General features: G+C 41.6%; 1 protein-coding gene across 1 annotated transcript in view; it reads left to right on the top strand.

Annotated features, from left to right (window-relative positions):
* LOC103263860 (X-ray radiation resistance-associated protein 1-like) overlaps positions 1-26,231 on the top strand; it is a 70,137-nt gene that overhangs the window by 13,286 nt on the left and 30,620 nt on the right. The window contains exons 2-7 of the mRNA XM_008061516.1: positions 1,967-2,064; positions 6,896-7,080; positions 10,042-10,113; positions 12,900-12,972; positions 15,723-15,820; positions 19,528-19,661. Of these exons, the coding sequence (XP_008059707.1) occupies positions 1,971-2,064; positions 6,896-7,080; positions 10,042-10,113; positions 12,900-12,972; positions 15,723-15,820; positions 19,528-19,661 (656 nt within the window). The 5' untranslated portion in view covers positions 1,967-1,970. The remainder of the gene's footprint in view (positions 1-1,966; positions 2,065-6,895; positions 7,081-10,041; positions 10,114-12,899; positions 12,973-15,722; positions 15,821-19,527; positions 19,662-26,231) is intronic.

Genomic DNA, 26,231 nt, shown 5'->3' with positions numbered 1-26,231 from the left:
CCACGCTGAAGCCCTGAGTAGTTGATCCACCAGTCACAGAGATCAGATCAGTTGGTCCGTGATGATGAGCAAGTCGAAGCACTTTCCTGCCCCACCTTCAGTACAGTGGTGGGGTGCCTCTCCTGTCCTCTTCCATGGGAACTTGCCTCTGGGCTCCATCTACAGCCCCTTCCAGGGCCCTGCAAGGTGCTGAAGTGATGAGGCAAAGCCCAGAGCAGTCTCTCTCCTGCTTCAATGGTGTGGGAGTGCCTGGGGCAATAGTGTCTCCCCTGCGCTGCTTTTCCAAAGGAAAACTTCTGTCCATTTTGAAAAAACAATGCTGTTCCCCTCTGCCACCCAGGAAGAACCAGGAATGAAGTAGAGAAGCTGCAGTACCTGCTGTTGCACAAGGGGCCTGGCCACCTGCTCACGAGCCCCGCTTAGACAGTTTCTCCCAGCGTTTTCTTGCCAGGGAGGGTTTGTTGATTAAAAAAAAAGAAAGAAAGAAACAAAAGAGAAAACGGTGCTCGGCTTCTGTGTCCTGGGAATCGCTAGGATCCAAGCCCAGATGCTGTGGCACCAACCACTGCACCAGGAGAGCCCTGGCCGCTGGCTCCCTACCCCTCACTCAGCCATTCACACACCCACTCGCTCACCAGCACATACACAAAATTCTTCATACACTCACGCACTCACACGGGAACTCGCATAGTCTGACTGGCTCGGCCGCTATCTTCCCTCTTTCCTCAGAACTCTCTTTCTAAAGCACAGCTTGGATCATGGCTTTGTCCAGCTCAGAAATCATCCATGGCTCTAAATCACCTACAAGGTGAAACCTGAGCTCCTAGCCTAATGCCAAAGGCCCTTCAGGAGCAGGTACCGTCTTTCCTGTCCAGCCTTATTGTCTAAGACTCCCAAACATACTTCCTTCCCCTTCCTGGGTCAGGTTGTTTCTTTACAGTGCACAATCGTGCCCTCAGTCCCATGGCCCTTGCTGTTTAGAATGCTTATCCTAAAAAATGTGGTACATATACACAATGGAATATCATGCAGCCATAAAGAAGGACAAATATATGGACTTTGTAGCAACTTGGATGGATTTGGGGTTGATCATACTCAGTGATTTATCACAGAAACAAAGAACTGAGTTCCACATGTTCTCACTCATAAGGTGACCTTGAACAATTATAATGCTATAAGAAAGCGATTGGCAAAAGTGGAAAACCATCAGGGGAGGGGGAGTGGGATTGGCAGTTGAGAGAAAGTGCTAGGGGAGGGAGGGGCATACCTCATCAACAACGGTAGCTGCATGATTAATGTTTATATATCTAACCCTGAATTGTACCCCACATCTTTATAATAAATTAATTAATTTATTAAAAAATAAAAAGGAAAAAAAGCTGTAATAGCTATTACCAGAAAAAAAAAAAGAATGCCTATCCTTCTCTCAGCAAACTAAAATCATCTTTCAGGTACTGTTTATCCAGTTCAAATCTCATTATTTGTACACCATCTTCCCTAAAATGTGAGCTCCCTCTTCTCTGTTAAAACAATGAAACTTCTAGTGTACACTTAATCTGTGTCAGGCACTGCCTTTCTCATTTGATGTTCTCATCTGTCTTTTAAGGTAAGTATTATTACTCCCTTCTTGCAGGTGAGGAAACTGAGGCTCAGAGAAGTAGAGTAATTTGCTCACTCCTAGAGTGAGAAAAGACAGAGATAGGATTCAAACCAGATCTGTCTGAGCCCAAGGGTAATATGCTTTCTAGGATTCCATTGAGTTAGGATTGATTTGAACTGAAAGACCCAGGGCCTTGTCTCCCTCTTGATATAAACAGCCAACCTATTTCTGAAGCAGAGTAGTAGCCTCTGGGGACTCCAGCAGGGTGTGTGCAGGGTGTGGTGGTCCTGGTAGGCTTACATGTTGCATTAGGGTGAAAGAGCTCTGCTGTACCTTCTCACCCTCCTTTCCTTGCCTGGCCCTCAGGAAGATGGCTTCCTCAGGAATCTACAAACTGGATGATGGGCAGCCTTACCTGAACAACTGCTTTCCAGCCAAAAATCTCCTTCGGATGCCGCAGGAAGGTCAGATGACTTCTCGGTGTGATACCTTTCCCTCATATTCAACTCCTGCTGTAGACTGTTTCTCATGTTCATTTCTTCCTCTCCAGCCCCTTCCCTGCCCCACCCAATCTCATTCCTGCCAACCCATCTTCTCCCAGTAGCCTCAGTGGGACTTCTGAAGTACACATTTAACCACAGTGACCCCTTCTATTCAGTGACTCGTCATTGCTGACTCTTACCTGGCATTTGGTGTCATTCAGAGTCTAACCTTATCCTCTGCTGCAAACCTATTCCTTTATGTTGTATTCCACAGTGCTTCTTTTTCACATGTTTTTTTAAAAAAAGTTACCCTGAATGTTCTAGCCCTCATCCTAATTAGCCAAACTCTTCCCGTACCACAAAGCCCTGCTCTTCTCCTACTTCTTTCAGTAAGCCATGTCCCACCACCCTAAGCCCTCAGGGCTCATCCTCTCCTGTGAGCTGTCTTCCTGTCAGTGTTCCTTTTTCTTTTTTTTTTTTGAATTGGAGCGTCACTCTGTTGCCCAGGCTGGAGTACAGTAACATGCTTACGCAGCCTTGACCTGCTGGACTCAGGCGATCTTTCCGCCTCACCTTTTCAGGTAGCTGGGACTACAGGCATGTGCCGCCACCACACCCTGGTAATTTTTTGGTTTGTTATAGAGATAACACCAAGTTGCCTAGGGTGGTCTTGAACTCCTGGGCTAGGCAGTCTTCTCACCTCTGCCTCCCAAAGTGCTGGGATTACAGGTGTGAGCCACTGCACCTGGCCCCTGTCTGTGTTTCATACTAGATGAATAATCATAATCTGCTACACTCCTTAATAAAATGACGTAAACTTAACTCTGAAAGTAATTTTTCAAATGTTTATCTTGTTAAAAACTCTCATGGAGCAGGGAATCCTCATGATAATGAGAGGAGCTCTATAAATGGAACACTGTCCAGAAGTGTGGGTTCTCTGGATTGGATTTGTTGCTTTGAAAGGGTAAGGCAAGGGAGAAGTAGAACTTATTTACTCCAGATGTTGTGACTTGTTGGTCACTCTGTAGGTAGAATACTAGAAGAGCCTTCTCCCCCTATCTGTCTTCCCCAGTTCTCTAAAATTATTTCATTTTTCACATAGAGACCTTCCCTGGCCATTTTACTGTCTAAAACCTTCCAATGGAGCTATCAGTATGATGAGCTCATGGTTTCTCTCTCTCTCCCCTCACTTCCTCCCCACCCCAACCTCTTTCTTTTTCTCTTTTACATACATACACACACACACACACACACACACACACACACACACACACATAGATGCAGAAATATAGATGTATGTTTCTGCATGTGTTAGCATACATACATATATTTTCTAGTCCACTGAGAGCAGTGATACCTCAGTAGTGAAGAGCATTCCTGCTGTCTAGATCTTGGTTTCTAAATACCATTATCCAGATAAAAGAGCATAGCTCCTTGAAGAAATAGTTGTTTGTTGGGTTGGGGCAGTAAAAATACATTGTTGAGCTTGGAATATCTTGTGGTACCAGAAAGTAAAGAAGTGCTCAGAAAAGTGATGCATGTTGAAAGGACACAGGAGCCAGCTTGAAGGAACTCACAATGGTCAAAACTGGGACAATCTGAGCAATGAAATAAATAAAGGTAGAGTTGGGTTGTAAACCACAGAACCAATAAATATTCAGGAGTCCATACTGATATAAATACATATTTGAATATATAAATAAATGGGGGAGAAGGAACGGCTCTTTTTTGGTAGGATTCTAATTTTAAAATGTAGAAGGACAGGTCTGTCCTTCTGTGGCTTATGCCTGTAAGTCCAGCACGTTGGGAGGCTGAGGCAAGAGGATTGCCCAGGCAACATAGCGAAACCTCATCTCTACAAAAAATAAAAATAAAAATAAATCAAAGGAATGAGGGATATAGAAAAATCACTATCCAAACATAATAATTATAATTTTTGCAGGTAAAGAACTATCTATGGATATTGTGTCAGAGTTCTTCAGAGAAAGAGTACTAGTAGGAGATAGGCAGGTAGGTGGGTAGAGAGATAGATTTCCCCCCCCCAAGAAATTAGCTTATATGATTGTGGGGGCTGGCAAGTCTGAAATTTGTAGGGCAGGTTGGAAACAGTTGGGAAGGGACTGGTGCTGTTGTGTTAAAGTAAAATTTCTTCTTCCACGAAGCCTCAGATTTTTGTTCCTAAGGTCTTTCAGAGGGCTATCCACATTATCAAGAATAGTCTCTTTCACTTAATATCAACTGACTGTAGATATTAGTCATATCCACAGCATATTATCACAGCAACACCTAGATTAGTGATTCATTGAATAACTGCATATTATAGATCAGCAAAGTTGATGCATTGACCATCACAGATGCTAGAATAAGTGGTAAAAGTAAGATGAGAGACAGAAGTATTTGCATAGTCTAAAGTTGTATTTATTAATTACAAAGGAAAAGATAGTACCTTCTCAGTAGAGAAGCCAGGCAGACACCACTTTAAGTACTCAAAATTAACATTACTGGTAAAAAAGCACATTGACAATCTTGAATCCCCTGATATGATGCGCTGAGAAAGGCAAAGCATCACTTCTGTGAACTTTTTGGTATAGATCAAAGCCTTAGTCTAATCATGGGAAAGCATCACACAAATTCAAATTGAGGAACAATTGTATAAAATAATTGGCCATTACTTTTCAAAATTGTCAAAATCACACAAGAAAAAGAAAGACTGAGGAATGGTCACTGATTAGAGGAGACATGACAGCTGAATGACTTGTGAGATTCTAGATTGGATCCTGGAACAGAAGAGGACATTAGTGAGGAAACTGGCATAATTCAAAGAAGGGCTATAAAATAGTAGCTAATATACCAGTGTTACTTTCTTGGTTTCAGTAATCATGTTGTGACTATTTAAGATGTTAATATTAGGGATGCTGAGTAAAGGCCATATGGGAACTCTGTGTACTATCTTTGGAGTTTTCTAAAGGTCTAAAATTATCTCAAAATGAAAAATTATAAGGGCAAAAAAACCTCCCCACGGATCCTCTTCCTGCTTAAAACCTACTCCATTAAAACCCAAGCTCCTTCTTCTGGTCCTCAGGACCTTTTATGATCTGACTCTGCCGATCTCTCCAGCCTCATCTCTTTTTCCTCTTGTTGATCTCCTAACACATTCTAGGCCTTCCTTTCTGGCCATTTTGGGAAGGACTGGGATCTTCAGGAGTCAGGAATATGAGGTTAGGATAAAGGAGAAAGAAAGTTCATGCCTTAGTTGGGAACAGCTTTGGGAAATGGGGTGCCTGGAATTCCAACCCAGAGTGGGAATAGGAAATGACTCACTTGAGACACAGGGCAGGAATTGCATCCAAGATGCAGATTTAGCAGCCATGGTCAGGTAAGCCAAGGCAGCGATAGTGGCCTGTGCCAGAAGAGAGCCAGTGGTTAGAGGCACCAAGCTAGTTGCAACAGCCCCCTTATATTATTACATATTAAATTTTGATATATTATTATATATGATATATCTTATTATTATGTCTTATTTGGGCTGGGGCTATGTCTTTTTCATTTCCCTTGTATCAGTTCCCAGCACAAAGTAGATGCTCAGGGTAAGTCTGAATGCTCAGGGTAAGTCTGAATGGGCAGGGAGTATGGCTCAGGGTTCATTCAGTCATTCGTTCAGCAACAGTCACAATGTAGTAACTCTGTGCAAGCCTTGGGAATACTGAGATGGATGAACCAAAGACCCTATTCTTATGGAGCTTCCACTCTTGGCAGGGGACAGACAATAAATAAGTAAACAAATAAAATAATTGCAGATTGCAGTGAAGAACATGCAGTAAATACACTGCTGATGCAGGAGAAAACAGATTCCAGAATGTTATCATGATTATTGTTAGGTGGGCTTACTAATAAACCTTATATATATTCTTTTTTTTTTTTTTTGAGTTGGAGTCTCACTCTGTCACTCAGGCCACGCCAACCTCGACCTGCTGGGCTCAGACAATCCTTCTGCCTCAGTCTTCCAAGTAGCTGGAACCACAGGCCTGCGCCACCATGCCCAGCTAATTTTTTGATTTATTGTAGAGACAGGATCTTGCCTTCTTACCCAGGATGTTCTCAAACTCCTGGGCTAAAGCTGTTTTCTTGCATTGGCCTCTCAAAGTGCTAGGATTATAGGCATGAGGCACCATACCCAGCAAACCTCATATTTTATTTTGCTTACACACACTTTTAAATTCTTTCTACAGCAAACATGTATTACTGGTTGTCATTGTTTTTTTTTTTTTTTAATGTCAACTGTCCTATCATTTTTTTATTCTGAGTTCCTAACAACTTTTTCTCTACAATGATTGAGGTCTGGGAAGATGGACCCCATTGAGTTGAGATCATACACTGGGCTTTACCCAAGAGATGACCAATAGGGGAGTAACTAGCTGGCACAGGAAAGAGTGATGAGCTGTACTGAGGTGGAAAAGGGAAGACATCAAAGAACAGGAAATACTTGATCTTAGGTTTTGAAGGAACAAGAGAGTTTGGAGATAAAAATGAGAAGGAAGGAATTGGACAAGTCACTCCTCCTTAGTCTAAGCCTTTTAATCTGTAATATGGGGACTATAACATGTTTTTCACTGGGTTTTAGGGTCAATTAAATGAGATCAATATGTAGACATTCCTTCCTTCCCCACCCCCGAGCAGCAGTGAAGTATCTAGTGCATATTAAGTAATCAGGAACTATTTTTCATTTTAGTATTATAGATAAATATTCTGTAATTGCACTAGTTGTAGCTTTGGAGGAGTTTTCCCCTTTTCACTGTTTGGATCTTCCCAACAGGCCGAGGACACTGGTTAGTAGCTCGGAAGGGTAGCCTCAAGAAGAAGCTCAAGAGTATGGTTGAGGCACCAGCTGAAGGTCAGGAAAGCCAGAAGAAAGTTTCTTTTGAAGTCAGGAGGAAGAAAGGGTCTCGGCAGGAAAACCAAGCGGACATTCCTGGACACATCCTGGACTGTGCTTTCCTGGTGAGAGTAAATGCATCCTGGAGTGGCTGGCAGAGTTGGCTGGGGCGGGGTGGGAAAGGACTTGTCCTACTCTGGTACAACTATCCCAACTGACTCCAATTAGAGTGGTGTTGGCAAATTGAGTGTAGCCAGGATAATGAAGGGACCCAACAGTTTCTTTACATGTAGAGCTTTCTTCACATTCACCTTGTGAAATAGGTACTGTCATCCTTATATTGTTGCCCTTGGGCAGATGGGAAAACTGAGGCCCTTGAGAGGTAGTTTGCCTTGACTGAGGCCCCACAGCTAGTAAATGACTGGGCCAGGATTAGGACTCTTGTCTACTGACTCCAAAGCCTATACCTTTACATTATGAGGTAAAAACTCTTAACTGAGTTGGAGAGACAAGGAAGCAGGTCAGGGTGCGCAGCCCGTTGAAAATCCTATTCCAGCACCTAGCAGGGTGGAGAGAGAGATTCCTGCTCTGTTCTGCTCTGGGACAATCTCTTCAGTATCAGGTGGGGTTGAGGAGGTCCTGTTCTCCAACAGCCTTTGTCCTTCAGCTTTAGTGTCTGGCTGAAAGCCAGGAGAGCTGACCAGCTATTAACTAGTGCCTGGGGCAGGCACTACAAAGAGAACTGGAGTGGCTGAGTTGGAGACCTGCCAGGGATTTCACATCTGCTCTGTGTAATGCCTCAGTGGCTTTGCAAAGAAGGACACGTTTTATAAATCAATATTAATGTGCAGTCTGCTTCTCATAGCTCCCCCAAGAAGAACTCTCTGGCGGCCTATTTTGCTCCCAGATTCTGCTTATAGTTCCCAAGAGATGGATGTCTGCGTAGATCAGACATTGAACGAGAACTCTGTTGGTTTCATCTCACCTCAATGGGTGATACAAGCTTTTGGCAGTCCTGTGGAATTAGTTTCATTATTGGCTCTTCTCACTGGAAATGAAATGGTCTGAAACAATAGTTCTGAGAAAGGGCAGAAACACTTTCCATAGTGGCCTGTTTTTTCTCCTTTGGTTCCAAATACATATATTTTCCCACATTTAATCAGTATGGTTGTTCCTCATGTTGCCACTATGGGCAGAAACAACAGGGATGTTTTTCAGAGTATGGACTATCTATTCTGCCTATTGGAGAGTTCCACTTGAATGTTTCACTGGCACCTCGTATTGAACTACTGTACCAACCCCCCTACTCCAAGTCCTGAAACATATCTCTTTTCCAGTGTTTACTGTTTCTGTGTTGGTACCACTAGCTACCCAGTCACCAAGCCTAACCCTGGGGTTATCCTTGATATTTGCCTTTTTCACTATCCCCACTCCCACTTTCATCAAGCCCCGGCACTTTTATTAAATCGTTGTCAAATCTGTCTTCTTATCTCTACTGCTACCACCCTCATCTGGGCCACTATCATCTCTTATTGGACTAATTTAGAAACTCTCTAACTAGTTTGAACCAATTAGGATGCTTTTATTTCACATAAAAAAAGAAGCCACAGGTATTTACTAGTTTAATGGCACCTTACAAGACCCAGCTTCCTTCTGTCTTTCTGCTCTGCCATCCTCAGCATATTGATTTGTTCTCTTGGGCTGATTGCCTTCACAATTCTGAGATGCCTGTAGCAATTCTGGTCATTATATACAGAGGATAACATCCAGAGGTAGGGAAGGGATTGTTGCTGTCTTAACATCTATTTTTAGAAGTAAGAAAAAACTTTCCAAGACCAGCCTCCCACCTGCAACAGTGTTTCATTGTCCAGTCATTGGTTAGGGAATGATTGGTTTAGAGAGGTCAAGACTTATTGCTTGGAGCTGGGGCTTATGCACATGTACACTCCGAGAAACGTGAATAACATTGGTGTTCTTTAACAAGGAAGGAATTGAGAAGTGTTTATGGAGAGAGTAATAATGTCTGATACGTTGGTCTCTCTTCTTCCTCTCCTATCTTCTCATTTACATGAAGTACTCTGATATATCTATGTGTATCAGACATAGCAATTTTATAAAATTACTACCAGCCCCATGCCAGAAAATCTTTGACAGCTTTCTATTGGTTGTAGGATAAAACTCACCCTCCTTTAAAGAGCCAACGTGGACTCACATGATCTAATGATTGCCTTTCTAGCCTCAGCTTGTATTTCATCCTCTCAAAAGCACCTTGCTTTTTTCCTGCCTTCACAATTCCTACTACCCACTTTCATGAGACCATCTCCTATTCAGCTCTTAGGTCTCAGCTGAAATATTACTTGCTCAAATAAATATTTTCTCATTTTGAGACTGAGATTAGAACCTACTGTTATTATCTCCCATAGCACCGCGAATTTCTCTTTTAAAATACCTGTTACATTTCTAAATACTTGCTTCTACTTGGCTTCCTATGAGACTGTATGTTCCATGAAAGTGTGGAATACCTCTGCTTTTTCTTCATTGTCTTCCCAATGCCTAGTTCAGTGCCTAAACATAATAGGTACCATAAATGATAAACAGAAAAAAGGAATGAGGGTTGATTAAGTATACATAGAAGCTCCAAAGCCGAGATTTGCTTCTAACTTTTTAATTATATGGGGTGACATAGTCAAAAGAGCATAGAGTTTAGTGTTTTTAGATTTGGGTTTGTAAGATCTCACTTATTAGCTGTCAGACCTTAGGCAAGGCATATTACCTCTCTTACTCTTGCTTTCCTCATTGATAAAGGGAGATAATCTTATGTCAAGGAGTTTAGTTAGCTAATCCTAGTTTTGTTTGTTTGTTTGTTAATGTATCTAGCACAATATATGACCCAAAGTAATGCTTAGTAAATATTTACAAAGTAATGCTTAGTAAATATTTGGAGAATGAATGGATGAACAGTGAATGAATGAACAAGAAGCAAATTATGACAAATGTATGAGATTGCCCAATAAGAAAAAGCTGATCAGAAATAGAGAAACTAAAAGTTGTGGGGTCGTAAGAGCTGACTCTCTGTTCTGCCCTAGCTGAAGCACCACTGTGTGAGAAAGCCATCGGACCTGTGCAGCATTAATGTCAGTGGCCTGAAGTTCTCCCAGGTGAGGCCAGCCAGCAAAGATTGATTTGGGTGAGCCAGACCCAAGGTGGCACCTGTTCTGGTTTGTCTATTGCACCTCTACAGTCCCTGAGGACTGGAAATCTGGTTTTGTGGAAAGAGGAAAGGGAGGGTCAGGCAAAGATTCATTGGGTAGAAACAATATTCAGACGCAGACTTTTGCTATAAATTTGGTATTGCCCTTGTCCCATTGGAGGTGAAGTAAAGAAAATTGCCTCATGAAACTGGTTTCACACTTGCCATATAGTTTTGTTGGGGCATAATTCATTGTTTGAACACAGAGTTTCTATCACAAGAGCCTATAAGAGAAATTTCTCTCAGGTTTCAGTGCCAGGAATAATAATGGTTCTCCCAAGAAGCTGGTTTGTTCCTAACTTATGGGTGCTGTGTCTCATGTAATGAATCATGTTTCTTTCTGTACTTCGGCTTATAGGCAGCTTGAGCCAAATTTGTGAGACACCATCAGCCAGTGTATATACAGGATATTATGGCATATATCTTTGATTTGTAGGCTTCCATAGCAAATCAAGAGAGATTGCTTGTATAACCAGTCCCAAGAGTAGGGCTGTGAGCCACAGGATGGCCAAATGACTGGTAGAGCAGACTGCTCTCTTAACAGGATTCTGTTTCACTCCATTTAGCACTCGTATTTTCAGAACTGAGTTACTTAGGGACAGTTTAGCCATAGAATGGCATCTTGGTCCTCCATTCCAGGCCAACATGTGGATTCCCAGAGATTGTATTATAGAGTTCACATGCAGTGCTGAGGCAAAGTAGTAGAGGATTTCAGAAGTCTCTATCAATACAACTTTTGAGGGCTGCAGCATGACTGGTCTAAGCTCAGTCCCCCCACGGGGTACTTTCTGTTCTTCCTTCGTTTATTCACTCACCTACCCACTGAGCATTACTGGGACCTAGTGTGACTCTGTGCTGTTTACTGGAGGGCATAGAGGTGGCTCATACACTGCTTGCCCTCTGGAGCATATAGTCCAGTGGGGAGGGAGGAGTCCAGGCTTAGATGAATATAGAGATAGACAGGACTAGCTAATGCAGTCAGTGAGGGAAGCACAAGAGTGCTGAATATTAGCTCAGAGGACAGCCCCTAACTTAGCCTTACACTAAGGAAACACACTCTGGAGAGGGTGATAGCTTAGCTGAGATCCAGGGGTTGGGTGAGTACTTGCTAGCTTTATGGTTAATCCATAAGGGAAATGGTTATTAAATTTAATTAAAATTAAAAATATATATTTAACAAAAGGTACCATAAACAGAGGTAAACGATAAGCTGTAGACTGGGAGACAATATTAGCAATTAATATAACCAAAAAGGATTAGGGCCCAGAATATATAATGAGCTCCCACAAAACAATAGTAAAGGCCAGGCTCAGTGGCTCAAGCCTGTAATCCCATCACTTTGGGAGGCCGAGGTGAGAGGATTGCCTGAGCCCACGAGTTGGAGAACATGATGAGACCTTGTCTCTACAATAAATTTTTTTTTTAAATTAGCCATGTGTGGTAGCATGCTCCTATAGTTCCAGCTACTTGGAAGGCTGAGGCAGAAGGATCGCCAGAGCCCAGCAGGTTGATACTGGGGTGACCGTGAGCATGCCACTGTGCTCCAGCCTAGGCAACAGAGTGAGACTCCAACTCAAAAAAAAAAAAAGGAAAAAAAAGTAGACTTCCCTGTAGAAAAATGGGCAACGATATAAATATGTTAATATACAGAACAGAAACTTGAAAGGCCAGTAAGTGTAGGAAAAGACATTCACCCTCATAAGTAATCAGGAAAGTGTAAATATAGTGCCATTTTACAATCAGATGGGCAAAAATCCACAAAGTTTTATTACTCCATTTGCAAGGATTTAACAAAATAGGGCTTTTCATACACTGTAGGTAGGACTGCAAATTAGTTTAACTTCTTTGGAGAGAGCAATGTGGAACCATCTAATAAAGCTGAATATGTGCATTCCCTACAAGTTGATAGGAGTATTATTCATTAGAGAAACTGTTATGATGGGAAGGCTTGTGTAATAATTGCATTACATCATTGTTTGTAATATTGAAAAGTTGGAAACAGACTAAATGGGAATGAATAACTTATAATTTATTTTTTAAAATAGAATACTATATATAGGGATTAAAATTGATGAACTAGAGCTACAGCTATCAACATAAGTAAATTCCAAAAGAGCTACAGGAATCAACACAGGTAAATCTCAAAAACAGTGTTGAGTGAAAGGCTGGCTGCAGAATGATATCTATAGTATGATTGCAACTAATGTAAAGTTTTAAAACAGGTAAATAGCACTATATATGGTTGATAGATAACATTTATATGTATGTAATACAAGTGCAAAACAGGTCCAGAATGATCATCACCAATTTAGAATAGCTGTTACAGAGTTAGGGAGGGATATGTGGAGGAAGGATGATCATGGTGGTAGATCACCCTCTGTAATGTGTTATTTCTATGAAGAGAGTTATTTGTAGCAAAGACTGAAATATTCTGATTTATTAAAACTTGATAGTAGTTACACAGGTCTTCAGAGTATCGCTCACTATACTTTTTTGTATGTTTGACATATTTCACAGTAGAAGAAAAGAAGTAGAAAAGCCCTGATAGCCTTTAACAAGTAGCCGCTCTTGTGCCAGGGATGTCTCTTATCCCTTTGAGTCTTTGTTCCTTTTGGCAGTGACTCTGGAGCTCAACAGGCTTCCGGGCAGGGAACTAATCTTGTGTTTTTTTTTTTCTGAAATGCGTTTCTACAGGCTAAGGAAAAGGACTTCAAGCATTTTCATTCTGTGGTTTATATCAATGCCTCAGAAAACTTGCTGCCTCTAGGTAAGCTTTTGTTTTTTTGAAAACTGTCTTCTGCCTCTTGGCCAGCACAGCCATTCACATGTGTTAGGATTTGCCTGCCTGTCTGTCCATGATTGGCCATGCATCTCTTTTTTGGCGTGCTAGGCTGGGTGCTGGAGAGTATACACAGACCCCAATTTCAACCCAGCGCTGACACTACCTACTTAGAACATTTCTATGTGAGCTGCTATTTCTCTGTTTGTAAACGGGGATAATTCCCATTTTTTCTTCCTTCCTGTGCAAACTCAGATGAGATGGGTGTATTTAAGCCTGTAAGTGCTCCTTTAGGAGCTTAAAGCCTTCTTAGTCAGCAAATCCACAGCGACCCCTGCTGGGTGCTAGGACCATGTGAATGCTTGGCGTTTAGAAATGGGTACATCTGTTCCTGCTCTGGTGAACTTGTGGTTTGGTGGGAGAGATGGACTCAGACACAGAGCAGGATGCAATGGGAACAGTGTCAAGGGAATCGGGAAATGCTATGCCAGCATGTAAGTGGCACTTCAGCTCAGGCCACAATATCAGCAGGGACTTCTGAGAAGAGGAACAACTAAGCTGAGAACAATAAATAAATAGGACTGACTCAGGAATTGGAAGGTAAGGAGGCATTCCAGGCTGGAGCAGATGTGGAATGGTCTGATCAGGGAGACTGAGAGGCTTTGTATATTTGCAAGGGAAGCATATGGGGGAAAATTGAAACTAGAGATGTTGGCAGGGACTAGATTATCAAGGTCTTTGTGTGACTTGGACTTCGTTCTCCAGGCAAAGGAGGGCCTTGGAAGACTTTTAAGTAGAAAAGCTCAGTGACAGCTGTGAGGAGGGCGGATCATAAGAGAGGAAAATGGAGACCAGGAAACTTGGGAAATGTTTCAGTTGTCCAGGGAGGGGAGATGAAACCTGAGCCAGGTCTGTGGCAAGAGTGGTACAGGAAATCTAGGGAGAGGGAGGGAGAAGGGGAGGAGGAGGGAGAGGGAGAGGGAGAGGGTAGAAATCACAGGACTTGACAACTGATGGGGATGTAGGGAGAGAGAAGGATCAAGGGACTTTTTACTGAGAGCATGCTAGCGGAGAGGCAGATTGGGGGGAAATAGGATGAGTTCTGGTTTTTTTGCATTGAATTTGATGGGTGTTTTTAAAGAAGCATATAATGAGGTCCCCGCCCTTTGGGAGTCATTGTGGTCTGTCAGGAGCTTGGGTTTGAAATACAAGGCCAAGAGGTATATGAAAGTTGTTTAACCTCTTTAATAATTACAACACATCAAGATACTATTTTCTGCCTCAAATATTGGCCAAAATTAAAAGGACTGATGACAGCCAGCATTGGTAGGGCAGTGGATACTCTTGCATTCTACTGGCAGAAGTATAGTAAATTGGTACAACATCTTGGATATAATTTGGTAGTGTTTTTTAGAATTTAAAATAGTCTTTGTCTTTAATAGTTTACTTCCAGAAATTTATTCTATAGAAACATGCTACAAGGCTGTTCAATGAAAACATCCTGAAACAACCAAAAAGCAGTCTTTGTATTAGGCACTACTGAGCATTCCAACTGACAAGACTACCTTGGGCCACACTTAACACCAGGTTCACTTAGATGGCTCTAAGTAATTCCACACAGTATGCCAGTGGAACAGCAGCAGTAGTTTCTCTTCAGTGAGTTTCTCAAAGCCATCCACGAGCCATTCTCTGTGCCTCTGTCCCCTGTCAATTCAGGTGCAAGACAATGAGGCTGTCATTGGGTGGATGCAAGAGCCACCTGGCTTAGAAACCTCATTCTCTACAAGAGCCAGTTGTTGTTATTACACTTCATGGGCATAGATCCTAGAGTTCCTGCAAAGGACATGTTTGATTAGAGGAGTCACCCAACACAGGGAAGCCCAAAGTTGTGCCCCTTCCAGGTGTTTGTAATTCATTTATCCCAAATGCAGTTTGCCAAACTGGGGTCATTTTTACCACTAAATAATTTTGCCTAGTAACACAGTTACCATACCATTTGTTTCAGGTTACTAGGGAAATAGGGCTAGAAAACCAACAATCCAATTCTCATGCAGAGGGAGATAAGTTTTCTTACCTGTTATCTATATAGCCTAAAGGCTGTCAGTAGGGAAATGAATAAGTAAACTATGGTACATCTATACTAGATAACATAATTAAGACATTAGGCAAATCTGTATGTTTTGACATGGAACAATCTTTAGGTCATAGTGTTAAGGGAAAAAAGCAAGTCAGTACAATGTGTATAGTAGGATTCCATTTTTGTAAAAAGTGTGTGTATGTATGTCAGTATATACATGAGAAAAAGTTGAGTAGTATACATGAAACTTTTAATAGTTACCTCTGGGTGTTGGGATTAAAGGGAACTTATATTTTTTGTGACATTCGACTCTTTTTGGTAGTCATGTTTAACCTTTGTAATCAGGAATAGTAAAGATAATTTTTCAAAATGGGCTTTGTGGTTGAGCAGACTTAGATTCAATTCTTGGCTCTCCCACTTACCATCAATTCCATTTCTGGCAAATTGCTTAGCCTGGCTGAGCCTTGGTTTCCTCAGCCACAGAATGGAAGTAGTAATCTCTATTTTTCAGGATTGCAGGAGTTTTAGGGGCCATGTATGTACGTCTTACACAGTGTCTGCCCTAGCCCATTGGGAACCCAGTAAATGGTCATTGTTAATATCTTTCTCTTAAGTCCTTTACAAGCTTAAGTCCTTTACAAGCTTTCTCCTTCCCATGTAGAGGCATTTCACACATTTCCAGCCTTAAAGGAACTGGAGCTTGCATTCAATGGCATCAAAACAATCTACGTGAAATATGGAGACTTTAAGTTATTGGAAGTAAGTTGGAGGTAGTTTGGTGCCCATCTGTTCCCCTGTAATGAATGGGTGTAGAGTTCTCTAATCATTATTGCTATTGGGAAGGGGCTGACTGGGTCTTTGTAGCCAAGTCCTTGCTTCATTACTGGCCTCCAGGGCAGGTGGAGGTGGTGATGGTGGGGTGGGAGTAGTGGTGGTGATGGTAATGGAGATAGTGGTGATGGTAACAGTGCAGCAAATAGTTGATCCCTGTGGCCATGTTGCATAGTCCTGGGAAGTAAATGCCCCAATAGTCATGTCCAAGGGAGTCTGTGCAGAAAAGTAAGTTTCAGCAGAGTATCATAGGAGGGAGAGTTTGAGGAGAAATCTAGATTCATTGGGGGTTGAGGAGCCATGGCGGTTAAGAGCTAGGCACAGCAGATTGGACCAGCTGAACTAGAGACAAGGACCGATGACAGAGACCTATCCTGTGAGCTGGATCCATCCCTGTGGCTGGGATAGAGGATAAACCATAGGCCCAAAGGGGAGTATGAAATAAAATAGGGCTCCTATGGGTTCAGCATCATACTCTTGACACTTGTACATTCACAGCTGTTCTCCAAAACCCAGATTAGAAAATACAGAACATTTTGTTTGCATTCTTCAGTTTCTCCTAAGTTAAATTTCCCATAGTTAGGCATTTTCCACGCGTGTCCTCATTCTTCAAGTTAATTGCCTCTTAACCTTTCATGAAGACTTGAGGGCCATTTTTCACAAAGGAACAATGTTTTTGTCACTATGTGAGAGTCACATGGAGAGTAGAGAACAGAGGTAGAGCCAGCTGTCGGGCTGGGCATCTGGCCAAGTTTACTTAATGTAACTTCTCCATGTGTTGGTCTTGTAGTAGGTGTTTCAGATTCAAACCTCATCAAAATGTGTGCATGCCACAAGCCTTTAGATTGACCCCAAAGAGTTGGTAACTTAAGTGATTTCATTTGCAAACATCAAGGGTCAGCCATTCTTCACAAAAGCCTCATCTAACCTGGTCTTGTCAGGGAAGTGGGCCTTCCATAAGAGTGAATTTTTCAGAGTTGATGGCCTTTATATGCCAATGTTTTATAAAGTTTTAACCTCTTGGGATGGCCATCTTCCTAAAATGGATTATAAATCCTTGCATTTTTAAAGCATACTCTACTGAATGTAATGGAACTTTGTCTAGATGATTTCATGTCATATTGAAGATACAAGTGAATTTTCATGATTTGGGACAGAAGTGGTCCTCACACATGTCCAGGAAGTGAAGCTCTCAAAAGTTCAATAAAATTGAGAGAAAGTAAATTTACAACAACAGAAGCAATTTTGTGCTATGCTAAAAGACATTTTATAGTAGATTTTCAGAATGGGTAGTGGGAAACAAGTTCCAGATGCTAGATGCTCTAGAGTTATAGGGAGCTATGTACCTGACCTCCAGGCCCAGGAGCTTCTTCAGAACTTCTGCTTATTCCTTTACCTTTTCAAAGTCACTGAGCTAGGCATTGAGTACTTGTGTTGTGAATTGTGCCACACATCTTTGTCTCCTTCACCTCTACCATTTCAGACCCCTATTTCAAGTGCCAGTGGGCCACAGGGAGGTGACATGGCTACATAGCTGACTACTAACTTGGATCTAATGATTGGCCATGATTGACTTTCGGAGGCCCTACTTTATAGCAACCGATGAAGATTATTCATCCAGCAGACTTAACCTTCCCCAAGGGAATTTATGTACATAAGAGAGCAGACCAAAGTTAAGATGCAGAATATAAATGAAACAGGAAATCTCCTGACCATTTGTTTTCATTTCTCTGTGATTTGCAAGGGCTCCCAAGAAAAAGCATAAACCTGTCAGATATCCTGGATTTGCAGCTCACACTGATGAATATTTTTATGTGTAATAAAACTTGATGTGACTCAGCAGATGTAGTGGCCAGGTTACGAATTTTCTGTTCTTGCTGGCCAAAAAGGCTGTCCCGGAGGGAAAGCCCAGAGTAAAAATCTTCAGGAGTCAATTTAGAAAAATCTTAGCTTTGCCATGATTTTATTCTCTGCTTACAGATCTGAAAAAGGTTCAGGTGGAGCCCTGCCTTGACAGTCAGGAGACCTTGTTTTTCTGGTCTTGGTTTTGCCAGTACTTTGGCATGCCTCCTTGGCCAAATAACCTACCCTCTCCAGGACTTAAATGTCTTGCTCTGTAAATTCTGAGTCAGCTCTGAAATTCTGTGACCTGTAATTCTAAGGCTGTTCATTTCTTTGAGCTGCTTGTAATTCCATAAAAAGCAAATTTGGGTTCAACGTTAAATAGCCAAAGAAGCTAGAACAGGGGTTTGCAAACTTTTTCATTATGGGTACCAGACAGTTAATATTGTAGGCTTCTTGTAACATATGGTCAAACTAGTCATAACTGTCATAACTAGTCATCTCTGCTGTTGTAGAAGCAAACCAGCCACAGGTAATGCGTAAACAAATGAGCACAGCTATGTTCCATTAAAACTTTATCCATGATTCTGAAATCTGAATTTCACATAATTTGCATATGCAATATACTGTTCTTTTGATTTTCTTTTCAACCATCCAAAATGTAAAAATCATTCTTAACTCATGGGGCATACAAAACAGCAGGAGGCCGGATTTGACTCTCAGACCCTAGTTGGCCATGAACTATTCCAACTACTGTCTAAAGAGTGGATTGTAGGGAACAAATATGAGAGATGTCAAGGAGGTAGATAGAATCCCCAGGTCTTGCTGGCTGTTCTCCCCACCTTTACCTGTGCTTACCTGAGGCAGCTTTCCGGGCTTTCCTCCTATACTCTCTCTTTGTCCCAGCCAAGTGGGATCACTCTATTGTGTGAGCCTTCAGACCTTATAATTTGCTAACGGTGAACTCAAAACTCCTGTAGTGCTTAGTGCCTTTCATGGTCTGACAGTCTTATCAATCCCTTCCTTATGCCATGGGCTTCAATATGCCCAAACCATTTACAGTTCTCAGAACAAGCAAGTTTGCCTCCTGCCTCGCAGCTTCTATACGTGCTCCTTGCTGCCTTGAATGTCTCTATGCCCTTAACAATTTGGTGAGGACATCTCTAATGTTACCTTCTCTATGAAGCCTGTCCGGACCCCCTGGCAGACCTGACCACTTCTTCCTTTGTTCCCGCAATGGTATGTCATCAGACATCTATCCCAGCTGTATTGGCCACATCCAATATGCCAGTATCCCTATTCCTCAGACATGCATTCAGCTATCTCAGATACCTGGCAGACATTGATAAGTACCCTGAGAGCAGTTTCAATGAAGTACTCAAAGTCAAGAGAGGGAGAGATTTCATCTGGCTGGGGAATTTGGGAAGTTTTATACGGAGGCAGCTTTTGAGCTATCCTTTTGGGGCTTAGATTTGGATACATGGAAGAAGGACACTCCTGTTGGAGTGAAAACCACAAGCAAAGATCTATAGGTGGGATGGGGCAAGAAATGGGGAAGAGTTAACTTGCCTAGCACCACAGGATAAACAAGGTCTGCAGTGGCAGCTAAGGGTGGAAAATAGGTTGGGAACAGACTCTAGTTGACCTTGAATATTAATCCAGGGAACCAGGGGGGTTTAATCCTGTGAATGATGGGGCACTCTGGAAAGTGAGAAAGTAGCTCCCACCTCACTTGTTAACATCATTGTCACCTGTAGTGCTTCTGTTTCCCATCTTTTTTCTTTGCACGGCAGTTCTTGGACCTTTCCTTCAATAGCCTGACTGCAGAGGCCATCTATGATCTGGGAATTCTGCCACACCTTCGTGTCTTGCTCCTTACAGGCAATGGGCTAACCTCCCTGCCACCCAACTTGGCTGTCTCAGAGCGGTAAGTTCTACCTCCTGGAATCCACCCTGTGTTTCCTCAGGAGCCTTTGTCTATGTCCAAGTGTCTAAGGAAATAGTCCAAAGTAGCTTGGAAGTGCTGTAAAGACAGGCTGTGAGTGCTCAAAGTAGAGAGAATGCCACCTACTGAAGCTCCCAGGAAAGGCCTCAAATTTCCTGTGTGCTGTTAAGAGAGACCCAGATATTTGGCAAGCTATGTTCCCTGCCTCTGATTGGTCATTTGTAAATTGAAGATGTTGCTCTTGCCAGACAATTCCCCTTCATGAGCCCTCTACTTCAGCTCAGTAAGTCTATTAACAAAGTCTATTCACAGAGTGAAATAAACTTTGTACATTTCACTCTGCCCCTTTGCTGAAGTCATTCCTTTGGCCAGGTTGTGCTGGTCCTTCCTCTCTTAGTAATGATAACTCATATGTAGTGCATACTGTGTGCTATGCACTATTCTTAGTACTTTACATATATTAACTCATTTACTCCTCATAGTAGCTCCCACCGGTAAGTGTCTTATTATCAGCCCCCTTTTTTAAATGAGGTAATTAAGGTACAGACAGGCTAAATAACTTACCCATAGTTACAAAGCTAGTCAGTGGCAGAACCAGGATTTGAACCAAGTCTATTTGACTCCAGAGACCACACTCATGACCACTATATTGCCTTCTTATATAGAATCTGTACAGTTTTCAAGGCCCAGCTCTAACTCTCCTCCTTTCTTTACCAGGAGCCTTCTTTAATTGCTTTAGCCCACACCTCATCCTCCTTTCTCTACGCATCAGTTAATTATAATGTTTCCCCTATTAGTTTAGTATTTAGCATATTCTGTTTTGACTTATGCCTCATAAATATATATATTTAAAATAGTTAGTTAGTTAGGATTATATATATAGTCCCCTCAAGTAGATGTGAGCACTTTGAGGGCAGGGGCTCTGTCTTACTAATCTTTGATCTGCAGCATCTAGATGAGGATTCAGTACTTTGCACACAGTAGGCATTCAATGAATGTTAACCAGCTTACAGATAATGATGGTGAAAGTCATGGTGATGTTACTCATTGTGATGATGGCAGATATGATGGAGATGACAGTGATGATGGTGGCTGGTTAGCTGCTCAAGGGGGTTGGGCTAATAGCAATGATCATTATATTCGTTAATGTTCTTTCGTTTGCAAGTAACAGAAGTCCAAGTCAAACTAGCTTAAACAAAAATGAAATTTATTGGTTCATGTATCTGAAAAATCCCAAGGTGAATCTGCTGGATTATTTTTGCTGGAATCAGGAGCACAGGATGTTATCAGGGATCTTTGTGCACCTCTATTTCTTGAGCATGTGTGCAGCTTCTGTCACTCTGTTGCATATTGCCTCATGCACATGTATGTTGTTTTCCTTAGTACTAGCATCATTCTTAGGCAAGCTTTCTCCATGCCAAGACATGTGTCAGTCAAACTGTAGTTAGGAATACAAAGTCTACTCAGGTTTTGCAAACAGATAGGATTTATTTATTCATTCTTAGGGAGGAACGATAATAGTTGGTATTTTATTATGGAAAATTTTGAACGCATTTAAAAGTAGAGTTAACAGTAAAATGAACTCCTGTATGTCTATCACCCAACAATTATCACCTGACAGCAGACTGTAGCCAATCTTGTTTCATCTGTGCCCCCCCCACACACACACCGTAACCTAGATTATTCTTAAGGAAAATCTCAATATATCAGCTATAAATGAATCCAGAAGATTAATTTCATCTGTGAATATTTCAGTATATACCTCTAAAAGATAAAGACTCTTTGAAAATCATACTCAAAGAACTTTTATTCCACCTAAAATATCACCAGTGATGAACAGAGGGAATTTGTTGTGTGGGTGTTAGAAGTGCTGAAAGAACAAAACGGAGAAGAGGGGAGATCAGAAGCTGCTAACACTGCTGGACTGAAGCCCCAAAGTCTGTACCTGCTGCTGGGTTTTTCAAGAAGTTGTTGATGTAACCGTAGATCTGCTGAAGATGTGCTGCCTTAGCCAGGCCTGAACCTCTGCCAACATAGTCACCACTGTCAATACAGCCGTTGCTGCTGTACTGTCACTGCTGCTGACAGAAATGCTATCAGAAACCAAACGAGAGTTGCTTCTCCCCCTGCTCTGGTCTCCCAGTCTTTCAGCAGTCCCTTCTATTGGCAGTATCCAGTGGGAAGTCAGTTGGAAAGGCAGTCTGGGAAGTGTAGTTAAGAGGGTAGCTCCAGCCCCCTAAAAGACACAGCAGAGCACAGAGGGAAGGAGTGAAAGCTGAGCACAAAGAGCCAAATAACTGGTGCTGTTCAACCCTTGGAGCTCCAATATGTACTCTCCCCTTTCTCTCTGTATTTAATTTCCTTACAACAATAGCAACTGTAACATCCTTTCACCTAGCATGAAAGAACTTTTCCTCTTTCACTGAAGACACTATCACTGCTTCTAAAAAAGGATGAGATGCAGTACATTGTTGTTTTCTAAAGAAAGTTATGGATATTTTATAACCTAAAAACTAAGTTGTAAAGTCAGTCATCACTAGAAGTTTATACATGTAATATGCACATGTGCACGCACCCCCCCACACACACACACATAAAACACGTGAAAACACATAGTTGCTACAGTCGTCTTTTCTTAACTGGTAAGGAGGCCATAGTGGATATTTATAAATCTTTTTTTCCATCATCCATTTAATGTCCCTTAGCCCCCATCTAGCATCTCAGCTGGTTGTCATTCTTAACTGTTGTGGTATCCTAAACCTTCACTCCTGAAGGGTTTGAGTCCTTAAAGGTATTGCTCTTATTGGATTGCTGTCGTCTTCACTAACTTTAACTAAAATATATGAAACTTCTTAGAGGAATAGCAGATAATTCACTGGATCCCAACAATGTTCTTTTTTGCCCTTAAGGTTTAACAACAATTACATTTACTTCTGATAAACAGTGTTGGTCACTCAGCCAGTAGAAACCCACCTTGCCTGCTTATTGGTTTAGTGGAATGAGAAACTCAAGTGGCCAGTAGCAATCTCAAACTCTAGTTCAGTGAAATTATTCTTGTTTCTCCTGGTAAAAGTACTTTCTTGGGAACTAAGACCTGTAACTCATAAGTGCCCAAAGTTGCAGGAATGAGAAGCCAAAATTTTTCAAGTGGATTATTAGATATAACTGTAAGGGAAACCACACTCATTTCTATTCATTAATCCTGGGCCTTTATGCTATGGTTATGAGAAAAATAGTATCACTGTTGATTGCTGGCTTATGTGATATCCCATGTTGTAAGTTAGAACCCCAACTTCCCCAAATACATCTAGCTGGTATAGTAAATAGAACATCAAAGATTATTTCATCAGAGGATTCTGGCAAGATGGTGGAGTAAGAAACACTAAGAATCTGTGTCCTCACCTAGGCAACAATTTCATTGGTATAATCTGCTTGATATAAAAATGTGAAACTCTAGAGAAAGTTTGCATCTTCCAGCGGTAGGCTTGGATGGCAGTTAATTTCAGCCCTTAGCCCAATAATATCTACCCATCCCTCAGCCCCCAGTCTCATGGTAGGCAGTCATGTATGTATCTCTGCAGTAACTCACATGCGGTTTGTAGAAGCCAGGGTGGACAAAAATATCCCTGTTCTCCAAATTTTAGAGACCACTGATTTGATTATTGATTGTTGTTTCTGATCATAGAGGTGCAGCCACAGAGGCAGGCAGGCATTGTTGCACGTATGCCCAACTCCCACTCTTATAAACCCCTATATCTGTCTCTACAGCTGAAGAGACTTCCAGGAAATTTAAAGCACCAATGCCTTTTCTTTATCCTCTTTCACTTTTCTTTTTTTACCCCTTTTGGGTGCCAGACATTAAAGTCTGGGACATTCAAAAACAACCACATATATGGGTGAAATTAGAAGGTCACCATAATAAAGACCTCAGAATGCCCTAAGTTTACATCTCAGACTGATCATTGACATGGAGAGAGACAACCTATGATAATAAACAACAAAATAAAACAAAAAACAGCAAACCCTGGTAAAAGGGGAGAATCTCATTTCCAGAGTTACTATATTAATAGATTCAAATATCCAGTTTTAAACAACAGCAACAACAAAAATCACAAGGCATACAAAGAAACAAACTGTCTCTGAAAAAGAGGGAGGACCTACTAGATAAAGACTTAAAATAACTGCTTTAAAGTGCTCAAAGAGGCTGGGCGTGGTAGTTCATGCCTATAATCCCAGCACTTTGGTAGACTGAAGCAAGAGGATTGCCTGAGCCCAGGAGTTTGAGACCAACCTGGGCAACTTGGTGAGACCTCATTTCTACTATAAATAAAATAATTGCCCAGCAAGTACCTGTAGTCCCAGCTACTTGGAAAGCTGAGGTAGAAGGATTGACTGAGTCCAGTAGGTCAAAGCTGTGATTGTGCCACGCATTCCAGCCTAGGTAACAGAGTGAGACTCCAACTCTAAATAAACAAGCAAACAAATAAATAAGTGCTCAAGAACTAATGAAAGACATGGAGAAGGTCCAGAAAACTATATATGAACAAAATGGAAATATCCAGTAAGAAGACAGACAACCTAAAAAAAATTCTAAGCTGAAAATTATAAAAACAAACGAAATATTCACTAGAGGGCTTTAAAGGCAAATTGGAGCAGTCAGAAGAAAGAATCAGCAAACTTGAAGATAGGACAATTAAATTTATCAAGTCTGAGGAACAAAAAGAAAAAAAAATGACTTGAATAGAGCCTAAGAGACCTGTGAGACCATTGAGTGAAACAACCTATTTATTGTGGAAGTCCCAAAAGGAGAAGAGTGAAATGGCAGAGAGATTATTTGAAGAAACAATAGCCTAAAACCTTACAAGTTTGATATAAGACATGAATATAAACATCTATGCTAAGGATCCACAACTACATAAAGAATGGTATAATGGGCACTGGAGACTCAGAAGGGGGAGACAGGGAAGAGGCAGAGGGACAAAAAAAATCACCTATAGGGTACAATGTGCACAGGTGGGAGTGGTGGGTATATTTAAAGCCCAGACCAAAAACTATTTGTACTCCCTAAAGCTATTGAAATGAAAAAAAAAGAAAAGAAAAAATTCTATAGTTTGTGACCTCCAAATATGATGACCTGAAAGAGAACCCTTTCCACTGAGATATATTATGTATTGTAATCAAACTGTTAAAAAATGAAGAGAGAATCTTTTATTTTTTTGAGTCGGAGTCTTACTCTGTAACCTAGGCTAGAGTGCAATGGCTTGCTCACGGCCACTCCAGTGTCGACCTACTGGGCTCCGGTAATCCTTCCACCTCAGCCTTGCAAGTAGCTACAGGAGTGCACTACAATGCCTGGCTAATTTTTGATTTATTGTAGAGATGAGGTCTTGCCAAGTTGCCCAAGCTGGTCTTGAACCTGTGGGCTCAGGCAATCCACTCGTCTCAGCCTCCCAAAGTGCTGGGATTACAGGCTGAGCCACCAAGGCCAGCCCAGAGAATCTTAAAAGCAGTGGAAAGGAGCAGCTCATTACATACAATGATTCTCTGTAACATCAGCAGACTTCTTATCAGAAAAATTTGGAGGCCAGAACACAGTGGGCTGATATATTTAAAGTGTTATAAGGGGTGAAAAAGAAATCTGTCAACCAAGAGTCCTGTATCCAGAAAAACTGTCCTTCCAAAGTGAGGGCAAAATTAAGACATTCCCAGATAAACAAAAGATAAAGGAATTCATTACCACTAGACATTCCCTACAAAAATACTAAAGGGAGACCTGCAGGTTGACGAAAGGACACTAGAGAGTAACTCAAAACTGTAAGAATAAATAAAGATCTCATTAAAGGGAAATACATGGGCAACTATAAAAGCTAGTATTATTGTAACAACAGTGTGTAACTCTTCGTGTAGATCATTTGGGCAGGGAAGGCAAATTTGTATCCAAAAATACATATGTAGTTATTCTAGTAAAGAGACTGTTCATGGTGTCTCACACCTGTAATCCCAGCACTTTGGGAGACTGATGTAGGAGAATAGTTTGAGCCCAGGAGTTTGAGACCAGCATGGGCAACAAGTGAGGCCCTACCTCTACAAAAAAAAAATTAAATAAATAAATAAATTAGCAAGGCTTGGTGGTGCTTGCCTGTAGTCCCAGCTACTCAGGGGACTGAGGCATAAGGATTGCCTGAGGCCAGGAGGTTGAGGCTGTGGTGAGTCACAAGCATGCCACTGTACTCCAACCTGGGCATCCGAGTGAGACTCCAACTAAAAAAAAAATTACTCTAGTAAGAAAAATCACTGCTACCTTTTTGAAGGAAGGTGGTCAATGTAGTCAACCTGACACTAGTTGGCTATGTCATAAATCCCTCCAGAAATGGTGTCATGTTAGGGCCTCTGCAGTGGCCTCTGCCATTGACAGGTTGGGTATTCAGCGGGGGTGATAACCAGATTTGCTTTGGTGAAAGGAAGTTCATAACCTTTGTCCCTGCTGCCAAGCCTATTTTGCAAGCACCAGAGTATCCAGGGAAAGAGGCCAACTGACATTCATGAAATGGG

This window comes from Carlito syrichta, unplaced genomic scaffold, assembly GCF_000164805.1.
Source record: "Carlito syrichta isolate Samal-C Ts95f unplaced genomic scaffold, Tarsius_syrichta-2.0.1 Scaffold305304, whole genome shotgun sequence".
Lineage (NCBI taxonomy): Eukaryota > Metazoa > Chordata > Mammalia > Primates > Tarsiidae > Carlito > Carlito syrichta.
Note: the sequence above shows the minus strand (reverse complement) of the source record. Positions and strands in the feature narration are given on the sequence as shown.